The 12,103-nt window shown below is 50.6% G+C and overlaps 1 protein-coding gene across 5 annotated transcripts in view; it reads right to left on the bottom strand.

Annotated features, from left to right (window-relative positions):
* Positions 1-4,092: 4,092 nt before the first annotated feature.
* LOC117976339 (hydroxyacylglutathione hydrolase, mitochondrial) overlaps positions 4,093-12,103 on the bottom strand; it is a 24,139-nt gene continuing 16,128 nt past the window's right edge. For 3 of the 5 annotated variants that reach the window (XM_055100704.2, XM_055100703.2, XM_057300159.2), the window contains 2 exons: positions 11,858-11,959; positions 7,283-7,489 (listed from right to left, as the gene is read on the bottom strand). In XM_055100704.2, the coding sequence (XP_054956679.1) occupies positions 7,298-7,489; positions 11,858-11,959 (294 nt within the window). In that variant the 3' untranslated portion in view covers positions 7,283-7,297. Of the gene's footprint in view, positions 4,373-4,742; positions 4,823-7,282; positions 7,490-11,857; positions 11,960-12,103 lie in introns of those variants that run through there. The other 2 variants (XM_034941013.4, XM_034941016.4) reach the window with 2 other exon arrangements.

Here is a 12,103-nt window from a genome sequence, read left to right as displayed (position 1 = left end):
GTGCCCAGCCTTGTTTTCTAAGAGTCTAAATTAAATCACAATTATCTGATTCTTCCACATTTGATAGAACTCGTCCACAAAAAGATCTGGATTAAGTGTCTTTTCCTGACATGGCTTTTGATACGTTTTCAATGTGTTCTTTTGTTATTGGTCTATTTGGGGTTTTAATTTTTTCTAGAATTGGTTTTTACAGTTTGTAACATATAAGCATCCCATATAGATTTCAAAAATGTAGGCAAACAATTGCACATAATTTTCTTTTATAATTTTTAACTTTTTTCATCTCTGTGAATAAACCTTCATTCTTCATCTGAATGTCCCATATTTTCTTTTTCTCTCTCCTTTTCTCTCAGTCACACTTACCAGAATTTTTTCCTAGAAAAATCTTAGCAACTATATCTATTAAATAGCTCGATTTTATTCATCAATTCTACTCTTTTTTTTTTTTTTTTTTTTTGAGGCCCAGCCTACTCTTTCTTTTAAAGTAACTAATTTCTGCTCTTTACTTTCTAATTTCCTTCCATCTTTTTTGGGGGGTTTATTTTACAGGTGTTTTTCTAGAATGTTGAAATAAATACTTAATTTATATATTGGTTTGATTCTTCATGCTAACTAATAAAAACAAGTGAAGTTATCCGTTTCTCTCCATGTATAACTTTGACTGCATCCCCATAGATTTTCTATGATGTTTGCTCATTACTATTCATTTCCTTTTTTTTTTTTTTTCCTTCTTTTTTGAGACGGAGTCTCGCTCTGTCACCCAGGCTGGAGTGCAGTGGCATGATCTCGGTTCACTGCAACCTCCACTTCCAGGGTTCAAGTAATTCTCCTGCCTCAGCCTCCCTAGAAGCCGGGATTACAGGCATGTGCCCCCACGCTCTGCTAATTTTTGTATTTTTAGTAGAGACAGGGTCTCACCATGTTGGCCAGGTTGGTCTTGAACTCCTGACCTCTGGTGATCCGCCTGGCTTGGCCTCCCAAAGTGCTAGGATTACAGTCATGAGCCACCCCACCCAGCCTATTCATTTCTATATGCTCTAATTTTTATTTATTTATTTTTTGAGACAGGGTCTCACTCTGTTGCCCAGGTTGGAGTGCAGTGGCACGATCTCAGCACACTGCAACCTCCCCATCCCGGGTTCAAGCGATTCTCCTGCCTCAGCCTCCCAAGTAGCTGGGAATACAGGCGTGCATCCCCACACCCAGCTAATTTTTGTATTTTTGGTAGAGATGGGGTTTTGCGATGTTGGCCAGGCTGGTCTTGAACTCCTGACCTCAAGTGATCCACCCACCTCGGCCTCCTGTAGTGCTGGGATTACAGGCGTGAGCCACTCTGCCCGGCCAAGTCCTGTTCATTTCTGTAGGATTGGTAGTGATGTCCCCTCTTTCATGCTTTTGGTAGTCAGTCTAGCTAAGAGTTTGCCAATTTTGTTGATCTTTTCAAGGAACTAACTTTTGGTTTTTCTGCTTTCTAGTTTACTAAGTTCCTCTCTAATCTTTCTTTAGGTTTCATTTGTTCTTCTTTCTAATTTAATCTAATTTAAGGTAGAATTGTACTTTTTTTCTTTTTTGAGACAAAGTCTCACTCTGTCACTCAGGCTGGAGTGCAATGGCATGATCTTGGCTCACTGCAACCTCTGCTTCCCATGTTCAAGCGATTCTTGTGCCTCAGCTTCCCGAGTAGCTGGGACTACAGGCACATGCCACCACGCCCAGCTAATTTTTGTATTTTTAGTAGAGATCAGGTTTCTCCATGTTGACCAGGCTGGTCTCAAACTCCTGACCTCATGTGATTTGCCCACCTTGGCCTCCCAAAGTGCTGGGATTACAGGCATGAGCCACTGCACCTGGTCAAAGAAAATTTTTTTTTTTTTTTTTTTTTTTTTTTTGAGACAAGAGTCTTGTTCGTTGCCCAGGCTGGAGTGCAGTGGCATGATCTCGGCTTACTGCAAGCTCCACCTCCCAAGTTCACACCTGGCTAATTTTTTGTATTTTTAATAGAGACAGGGATTCACCATGTTAGCCAGGATGGTCTCGATCTCCTGACCTCATGATCTGCCCACCTCAGTCTCTCAAAGTGCTGGGATTACAGGCATGAGCCACTGTACCCATCCCAACATTTTTTATTTGAGCCCCCCTTTTATTACATAGGTGGTTAAAGCTATAAATTTCCCTCTAAGCACTGTCAACTCCCACAACTACTGCCTGCCCCACCACCCCTACCATTCAGATCAGACATCAGGGCCAGGTGCAGTGCCTTCCACCTGTAATCCCAGCACTTTGGGAGGCAGAGGTGGGTGGATCACGTGAGGTCAGGAGTTCAAGACCAGCCTGGCCAACGTGGCGAAACCCCATCTCTACTAAAAATACAAAAATTTAGCCGGGCATGGTGGTGGGCACCTGTAATCCCAGCTACTCAGGAGGCTGAGGCAAGAGAATCACTTGAGCCCAGGAGGCAGAGGCTGCAGTGAGCCGAGATTGCACCATGGCACTCCAGCCTGGGCAACAGAGCGAGATCCTGTCTCAAGAAAATAAAAGATGACATGTCAGGCATTTGTTGCATCCAAAGAGGGCTGTTAAAATTACTTATTGGTTGACAAATGAGCACAGTGTTATAGAATGGAAACATTTAAGATTCTGGCCTAAGAATATTTGCTGACCAATAGAACAAACTCTTTGCGCTGGGGTGGGGGTAGTGGGAGAAGAAAGCCGGAGAAGGAATCTGCCCTGCCTCCTCACACACACCTGGCTTCGGTGGCATCCCAGAGGGGTCTGTGAGTATGCAAACAGACCAGTGACCCCTCCGGGGGGAGGGCATGCATGTGGTCTAGAAGTGCAGTGCCAGCCTTCCTCTTCAACCCACAAGCCTCGGGCCAGGCTTGCTCCTAGGTCCCAGGGCCGCTCTGCCCCTCCACTCAGAAGAGTCTGTCTACAGGACCAGGTGGCAGAGGGTGTGGGCCCCACACAGAGTCACCTCCCCTCACAGCTCACTGACAGAGCAGTCAGTCAGTCAGTGAATAGGTCAAATGTTTCAGAACACGCGAGAGGCGGCTGCAGCATTGTGAATGGACTAAATGCCACTCAACTGCATGATTAATTAATTTCTTTGAGACAGGGTCTCCCTGTTCCCCAAGCCAGAATGCAGTGGCACAAGCAACGCTCACTGCAGCCTTGGACTCCCGGGCTCAAGCGATCCTCCTGCCTCAGCCTCCTGAGTAGCTAGGACTACAGCTGCACACCACCCTGCCCAGGTAACTTTTAAAAAATATTATTATTAATTTTTTTTTTTTTTTTTTTTGAGACAGTCTTGCTCTGTCTCCCAGGCTGGAGTGCAGTGGCGCTATCTTGGCTCACTGCAAGCTCCGCCTCCTGGGTTCACACCATTATCCTGCCTTAGCCTCCCGAGTAGCCGGGACTACAGGTGTCCGCCACCACACCTGGCTAATTTTTTGTATTTTTAGTAGAGACGGGGTTTCACCATGTTATCCAGGATGGTCTCGATCTCCTAACCTCATGATCCACCTGCCTCGGCCTCCCAAAGTGCTGGGATTACAGGCTTAGCCACCATGCCCAGCCCTAAGTTTCAGATTAGCCCTAGAGATTAGCCTTAGGGGTTGCCTTCTCCTGCCCTTCCCTCATAGACCCTCTGCCACCAGCCACACCCAGAGCCCGGGCAGGACATGTGGCCACCTACCCAGCTCTCCCGGGGTCACAGGCCGAGAGCACTCCCCAGCTGGCTGCTTCCCCAGAGGGCGGTTTGTGCTTTCTCAAGCAGAGGCAGGTGGGTGCTGCCGAGCAGGAGCACTGCCTGGAGGTCGTGCGATCTGGACACCTCCAGGAAGAAGACACGGCCACCTCTCCCTGCCGGGGGCCTGAGCAGATCAGACCACAAGCACAGGCTGCAAAGATACCGACCGCAGCAGTGGGCCTGACAGTCGCATCAGCACCCAGCCAAGGCCACAGCAAAGGCACCAGCTCACGCCTGACCTGAAGCGTGGGTGGGGGGACTGCAGTGGCTCACAGAGGAGGAAGGAGGCCCGAGGGGACAAGCAGAGGCCTAAAGGCCAGAAGAAAACAGTCTGCAAGGGGAAGTTATGGGAATAAATACTTTTTAAACTTCTCTTATAAATATGCATTAGAACATCCGATAACACAAGCCAAGGGCTGTAAAATTAAGGTTAAATCAAGACTGAATTTCCTGCACGGACCAGCAGGAAAGCCAGTTACCTAAAAGAGCCTAATCCCCAAATCCGCTGAAGGTGCAGGGTGGCCTCAGTCCCGGGGCATCTTGAACTGGTCCTTCTCCCTGCGCACGGCCTGCATGGTGGTCACCGGGTCCGTCTTGCCCGCGTGCTGCTGCACCGTCTTCTCCCTGCGGAGGCCAGCACCGGGCTGCAGGCTGTGCCGAGCCACGCCCACCCGAGGAGCCAGGGCCACTGCAGAGGAAGGCGACTCGTGCTGGCCGAGCCCAGCCCTAAGAGGACACGGAGGGCGGGGAGGAGGCAGCCACTCCCCTTCTGACAGGTTCTGAACTCCAGGGTCCAGAAGGACTCACACCCCGGCCACGGTGCCAGGAAAGGCCGGACCCCCCCAAGAAGAGTGCTCGGGCTCTGTGGCTGCACCTGCGACAGCTCCCCAAGGCAGCCTCAGCCATCTGGGGTCTCGGACGTACCGGCTGTGTGTGCAGCAGTGGGACTGCCAGAGGGGAGAGGCCCGCGCCTACCACCTGCCCTGGGCCTCACCTCACTCTCATGAAGGGGTTGTAGGTAAACTCCTCTGCCAGGGTGGATGGCACTGTGGGCTCCCCGATGCTGTACTTCTCCTGCAAGAGAAACGCGCCACTTTATCACGGGAACTTCACAGGATGGCAGACCAGGCACGGAGGCTCACGTCTGTGATACCAGCACTTTGGGAGGCTAAGGCAGATGGATCACTTGAGCCCTGGAGTTTGAGACCAGCCTGGACAACATGGCGAGACCCTGTGTCTACTAAAAATACAAAAAACCAGCCAGGCATGGTGGCAGGCACCTGTGGTCCCAGCTACTCAGGGGGCTGAGGTGGGAGGATCGTTTGAGCACAGGTCGAGGCTACAGTGAGCCAAGACTGTGCTACTGCCCTCCAGCCTGGGTGACAGCGACATCACGTCTCAAAAAAGATGCTTCAGAACACCTCCTGGTAACCTTAGGACACTGCCTGACTGACAAGGCTGAGAAGGCAAGGTGAGCAGAGCCCGGCGGGTGTGCGCGTGTGGAAGAGGGAAGAGAAGCCAGCATCCGGGATGAGCCACACATCCGCCTTCCCGCACCAGCCTGGAGAGGACGACAGGGACGGAGCTTCCTTTTCATTCACGTGGTTTACATTTCATGTTATGGAGATAACAGCAATGCAGGAGACACAGAAAAGAAACCGCCACAGCTGCACCCTCACAGCAAGCACGGGGAGGAGGGGCACAGGGACCAGCAGCAGGGGAGGCCACCCAAGCCCCTGCAGGCACGCAGCTGGTCACCTCCTCTCGAGATGGAGATGGTCTCCCTTCTGACCAGCACTGACCAGGGCAGAGGGGGTGGGGGCGGGGGGAGCAGAATGCAAACCCAGCCACGGGGCCAACAGTTAGCAGGAAAACACAGGGCGGCAACAGCGGGGTCTCCACGCAGCCCCGGCCCTTCTACCGCAGCCGCACCAGGAGGGCCTCAGGGCAGAGCTCTGACAGAAGCTGCTGGTGCCCACGCACACGCTCAAGACCACCGCGCCTCACCCCCGAGGTTCCCCACCCACTATGGGCAGTGGTGTCGGTGAGTGACTCTTCAGCTGGTAGAGCTGCACCAAGCGGGGGTCTGGTAGATGCCAAGATGGTTTCTCACTAATCTGTTCTTCCCTTCTGGTGAAAAGAATCTGAGAATGTTTTAAAATATTCCCTGTGTTCCCACCAACAGTCTCAATCCTAAGAAATCTCCCTCTGCCTCCTACGAGGGAAGCAAAGTTAACACTTCTAAGGAGACCTTTAAAACAGGGGAAGTAGAAATTGTCACAAGCTTTTAGGTTACCTATTAAAATGAGTTTTAATGTTCTAGCTATTTTTCCTACAAAGTACGAAGCATTTAAAGACAAAAATAAGGTCAGTCAGCCGAGCGCAGTGGCTCACGCCTGTAATCCTAACACTTTGGGAGGCCGAGGTGGGTGGATTGCCTGAACTCAGGAGTTCGAGACCAGCCTGGGCAATATGGTGAAACCCCATCTCTACTAAAATACAAAAAATCAGCCAGGTGTGGTGGCGGGCGCCTGTAATCCCAGCTACTCGAGAAGCTGAGGCAGGAGAATCACTTGAACTCAGGAGGTGAAGGCTGCAGCGAGCCGAGACCATGCCACTGCACTCCAGCCTGGGCAGCAGAGCAAGACACTGTCTCCCAAAGAAAGAACGACAGGCTGGGCGCGGTTGCTCACACCTGTAATCCCAGCACTGGGGGAGGCCGAGGCAGGTGGATCACCTGAGGTCAGGAGTTTGAGACCGGCCTGGCCAACATGGTGAAACCCCATCTCTACTAAAAATACAAAAATTAGCCAGACGTGGTGGCACATGTCTGTAATTCCAGCTACTTGGGAGGCTGAGGCAGGAGAATCGCTTGAACCTGGGAGGCGGAGGCTGCAGTAGTGAGCCGAGATCGCACCACTGCACTCCAGCTTGGGTGACAGAGTGAGACTCTGCCTCAAAAAAATAAAAATAAAAATAAAAAAATAAGGTCAGTCCTTGCAGCACAGCTCAGAAGAGCTCCACCTCGTGTGGGTTCTGGACTCCAGGGTGCAAAAGGAGTTGAAAACTCTCAACGTCCCTCCTATTGGGATTGGTAAAATGATTTATGGGTGACACCCACGCAATAGTATATTTTACACCTATCAAAAAGAATGAGGCCGGGCGTGGTGGCACATGCCTGTAATCCCAGCACTTTGGGAGGCCAAGGCAGGAGGATCACTTGAGCCCAGAAGTTCGAGACCAGCCTAGGCAACATGGTGTAAACCCCCTCTCTACCAAAAATACAAAAATTAACCAGGCATGATGGCACAGGCCTGCAGTCCCAGCTACGGGAGGCTGAGGCAGCAGAATCGCCCGAACCCAGGAGGCGGAGGTTGCAGTGAGCCGAGATTGTGCCACTGCACTCCAGCCTGGGCGGCAGAGCAAGACGCCGTCTCTCCCCAACCAAAAAAAAAAAAAGAATGACAGGCCAGGCACAGTGGCTCACGCCTGTAATCCCAGCACTTTGGGAGGCTGAGGCGGGCAGATCACGAAGTCAGGAGTTTGAGATCAGCCTGGCCAACATGGTAAAACCCCATCTCTACTAAAAATATAAAAATTACCCAGGCATGGTGGCACATGCCTGTAGTCCCAGCTACTTGGGAGGCTGAGGCATGAGAATCGCTTGAACCCGGGAGGCGGAGGTTGCGGTGAGCCGAGATCGCGCCATTGCACTCCAGCCTGGGCAGCAAGAGCGAAACGCTGTCTCAAAAAAAAAAAAAAAAAAAGCACAAATTGTCAAAATCAGGAATAGAAGCAGGAATATCATTACAGATCCAGCAGACATTTGGGGGGTGGGAGTTCATACTAAGTTTTAAAACTATACAAATTCCAAAAAGAAAATACAGGAGAAAATTTTTTGACCTTGGGATAAACAAAGATTTCTTAGATGGGAGACAAAAAAGAATGAAGCATAAAAGAATCTATTGGACTTCATCAAAATTAAAAATGTTTGCTCAAAAGATACTGCTAAGAAAACCAGAGGCCGCAGAATGGGAGGCGCCCTGCAGGAGGCGGCCTCTCACCAGGGACCGGGCTCCAGCACCTCCTTTCAAACGGCTCGCTCCACCGCGTGCCGAAAGACGGGGACCAGCTGGTGCGCCCACGCCTTCCCAGCAGGAAAGCAAACACCACAAGCACCGGGGAAGGGGAGTTTGGCAGTTTCTTTAAAAGTCAAACACACCTCCCGTCCAGCCCGGCCACTCCCTTCTCCTGGGTGTTCACACGGGGCTGCGGCTGGGATGTCCATCCCTCCAAATGCATGCTCAAATCTGATCCCCAATTAATGGAGGTGTTTGGATCATGGGGGGAATCCTTTGTGAACGGCTTGGTGCCCTGCTCCAAGTGCGAGTTTTTGCTGTTAGTTCCCACAGGATCTGGTTGTTTAAAAGAACCTTTTGCCTCCCCCACTCTCTCCTTCCTCTGGCCACATGCTTCACACCCACCAGCTCCTTTCCCCTTCTGCCATGAGCAGAAGCAGCCTGAGGCCTCACCAGGTGCAGACGCCCAGGCCATGCTGCTTATATAGCCTGCATAACCATGAGCCACATAAACCTCCTTTTATGAGTCACCCGGCCTCAAGTATTCCTTTATAGCAACACCACACAGACTAAGACACCCAGGAAGTTAATATGCATCCACTGTATTTCTAACTAGTATCAACAAATAATCATGACCAGAAGTGCTTAGGGACCCATTTAGTAACACGTGCAAGACCTTGAACATGCACATTTCAAAACACTGCTGAGCAAAGCTAAAGACACTCATAGATGGAAAGCTCACAGAAACACTCAATGTTAAGATCGCAATTCTCGCCACATCAGTTATCACAACAGTCCCAATCAGCAGCCAGGCTAGCTTTTCTCATAGAAGTTCACGAGACGATTCTGAAAACGGAAATGCAACAGGCTTAAAACAACTAAAACCATTCTGAAAAAGAACACTGGAGGATTCACACATACCAGTGCCAAGACTCAGCACAGAGCTACAGTCATCAAGGTGCTGTCCTCGGACACCGTGGCAAGTCATAGAGACCAACGAAACAGAGCAGAGACCAGAAGCAGACTCGGGCATAGAGGGCCCATTCTTTTCAGAAAGGTGCCAAGGCAATCCAGGGAGGAAAGGACAGTCCTTCGACAGACAGCACTGAACACGTCGGGGTCACACTGCGAGAGGGTGAACCTCTACCCTCACCTCGCACCACACACAAACACCATCTTGAAAGGGAACACTGTAAATTGTTTGTAAATATAAAAGCTAAGACTTTAAAACTTCTAGGAAGAAACACAGGAGAAAGTCTTTGTGAGCTAGGGGTATGCAAAGATATCTTAGAAAGGGCACAAGAAACATAAAAGAAAAATTGAGTAGGCCGGGCGCAGTGGCTCACATCTGTAATCCCAGCACTTTTGGAGCCCAAGGTGGGCGGATCACCTGAGGTCAGGAGTTCGAGTCCAGCCTGATCAACATGGAGAAACCCCATCTCTACTAAAAATACAAAATTAACCGGGTGTGGTGGTGCACGCCTGTAATCCCAGCTACTCGGGAGGCTGAGGCAGGAGAATCGCTTGAACCCAGGAGGTGGATGTTGCAGTGAGCTGAGATCGCACTGCTGCACTCCAGCCTGGGCAACAAGAGTGAAACTACGTCTCAAAAAAAAAAAAAAAAAGAAACAAACAAAAAATAAGTAAATGGAACTTCACCAAAACTATAAACTATTTTCCAAAAGACAATGTTAAGAAAATGAAAAGGCAAGCCATGAGCTGGGAGAGAAAAACAACTTTTAAATATATATCTCAGCCGGGCGCGGTGGCTCATGCCTGTAATCCCAGCACTTTGGGAGGCCGAGGCGGGTGGATCACGAGGTCAGGAGATCGAGACCTTCCTGGCTAACACGGTGAAACCCATCTCTACTAAAAATACAAAAAATTAGCTGGGCGTGGTGGCGGGCACCTGTAGTCCCAGCTACTCAGGAGGCTGAGGCAGGAGAATGGCGTGAACCCGGGAGGCAGAGCTTGCAGTGAGACGAGATCACGCCACTGCACTCCAGCCTGGGCGACAGAGCAAGACTTTGTCTCAAAAAACAAACAAACAAACAAATAAATCAATAAATATACACACACACACACACATCTATATATATCTCACAAAGACTTATTTCCAGATGATATAAGGAACTCTTACAAGAGCAGCCCAACAGGCCAAACCCAATATTTAAAATGGACAAAAGATTGAACATAAACTTCATGAGAAGGCATCCAAAGGCCGACACACATGAAAAGATGGTCAACCCCACTAGTCATGGGGAAATGCACATTTTAAAGGCAGTGAGACGCCACCACAGGCAAGTCAGAATGGCAAAAATTGGAGAGACCGACAACACCAAGCAGTGCTGGCACACCATGGAGGCCCCGGAACTCAAGCATTGGTGGGGGACTGTAGAACAGTACAACCATTTTTGGAAAACGTTTCACACCTTTAACTACACAACACAGCAATTCCACTCTTAGGTAGTATCCAAGAGCAATAAAAACATGTCCACAAAAGACTTGTACACAAATGTCCATAGCAGCTTTATTCAAATAGCAAAAAACTGGAAACAGACAAATGCATAAACAAATTGTAGCATTTCCACACAATGGGCTACTCAGAAGCAAAGAGCGTGGCTGACCCTCACCAACATCAGCGGGGCCGAGAATGCCACAGAGATGACGGAGCAATGAGATTCTGTTCATGGGAAACTAGAAAGTGACCTGAGATCACAGCAGAGCAACAGCTGGCGGGGACGCCACATGGGAGGGACACAGGAGCCTTTGGGGTAGTGGAAAGTTCCACATCTGGACTGTGGAGGGGATTACACAAGTGCAAACATCATCAACATTCCTCAAACTGCAATCTGTCCACTCAAGACAGACACACGGGCCAGGTGACGTGGCTCACGCCTGTAATCTCAGCACTTTGGGAGGCCAAGGCAGGCGGATTACCTGAAGTCAGGAGTTCACGACGAGCCTGGCCAACATGGCAAAACTCCATCTCTACTAAAAGTAGAAAAATTAGCTGGGCGTGTTGGCTGGCGCCTGTAATCCCAGCTACTCAAGAGGCTGAGGCAGAGAGAATTTTTTTTTTTTTTTTTTTTTTTTGAGACGGAGTCTCGCTCTGTCACCAGGCTGGAGTGCAGTGGAACGATCTTGGCTCACTGCAACCTCTGCCTCCTGGGTTCAAGCGATTCTCTCCTGCCTCAGCCTCCTGAGTAGCTGGGATTACAGGCGTGAGCCACCGCACCCGGCCAGCAGGGAGAATTTCTTGAACCCGGGAGGTGCTGGTTGCAGTGAGCTGAGATTACGCCACTGTACTCCAGCCTGGGCGACAGAGGGAGACTCCGTCTCAAAAAAAACAAAACAAAAAAAAAAAGATGAGTATTTATGATTCATCTGATTTAGAGTTTGAATTTGTACGAGTAAATATTGTAAAATAATGTTAACCTCTACTCTAAGAAATTGAAAAAATGCTCAAAAAAACGGGTGATTTATTTAAAACAACCCTGTCAGAGGCAGCGACTCTCACTCCACTCAGCAGAGGGAGCCCACGCCTGAGACCACCCAGGCGTGCGTGCTTGTGACACCGTTTCCAGTGAATTCGGGGAAACACACCCCCGGAGAACCCCGTCCTGCTCCTGGCAGTCTTTGGCCCAGCTGGCCTGGGCTACGCCATGGAGGCTCACGTGGGGCCACCGTGGAGATAAGAGTCCTTTGGACACAGAGCCACGTTCTGTGGCCTGGAGAGCCAGCAGAGCCACGTGCTGCCAGCCTGACCCTACTGCTCAGAATGTGGGAACAGGCTGGGCACTTTTTACACACGCAGCATCTGAGGCCTACTCCAGACCCTCCGAGGCAGAGGGATCTCGATAGAACCCCTGGGTTTGCCATGCAGGGCGAGCTGGGCCACACTGGCCTGAATCCCAGGCCTGCTCTCTGGGCTCAGAGTGTGGGTGTCTACCCACTCTGGCGACCCCGCTGTGCACAGCGGCCCTGAGCAGCCCACAGGAAGGCACCGCGCAGTGTCGGCCCCACTCACCTTGGCCCAGGCCAGCTTCTCCCGGATGGCGGCATTGCCGGGCTCCACGTGGCGTGCAAACTTGAGGTTGTTGATGGTGTACTCGTGGCCACAGTAGACTCTCTGAGGAGAGAGGTGACAGGTGAGCTCGGAAGGCTGTTACCACCCGTGAAAGTCCTCAGGGACGGGACCTGGATGCCCCCGGGGGGGTGTCCGGTGAGAGGGTGCCAGGAGGGAGAGCAGCCCCGCCCTGGTTAAGGCCCCCCA

This window comes from Pan paniscus, chromosome 18, assembly GCF_029289425.2.
Source record: "Pan paniscus chromosome 18, NHGRI_mPanPan1-v2.0_pri, whole genome shotgun sequence".
In the NCBI taxonomy this organism is placed as follows: Eukaryota; Metazoa; Chordata; class Mammalia; order Primates; family Hominidae; genus Pan; species Pan paniscus.
This window is presented reverse-complemented; position numbering and strand designations above follow the sequence as displayed.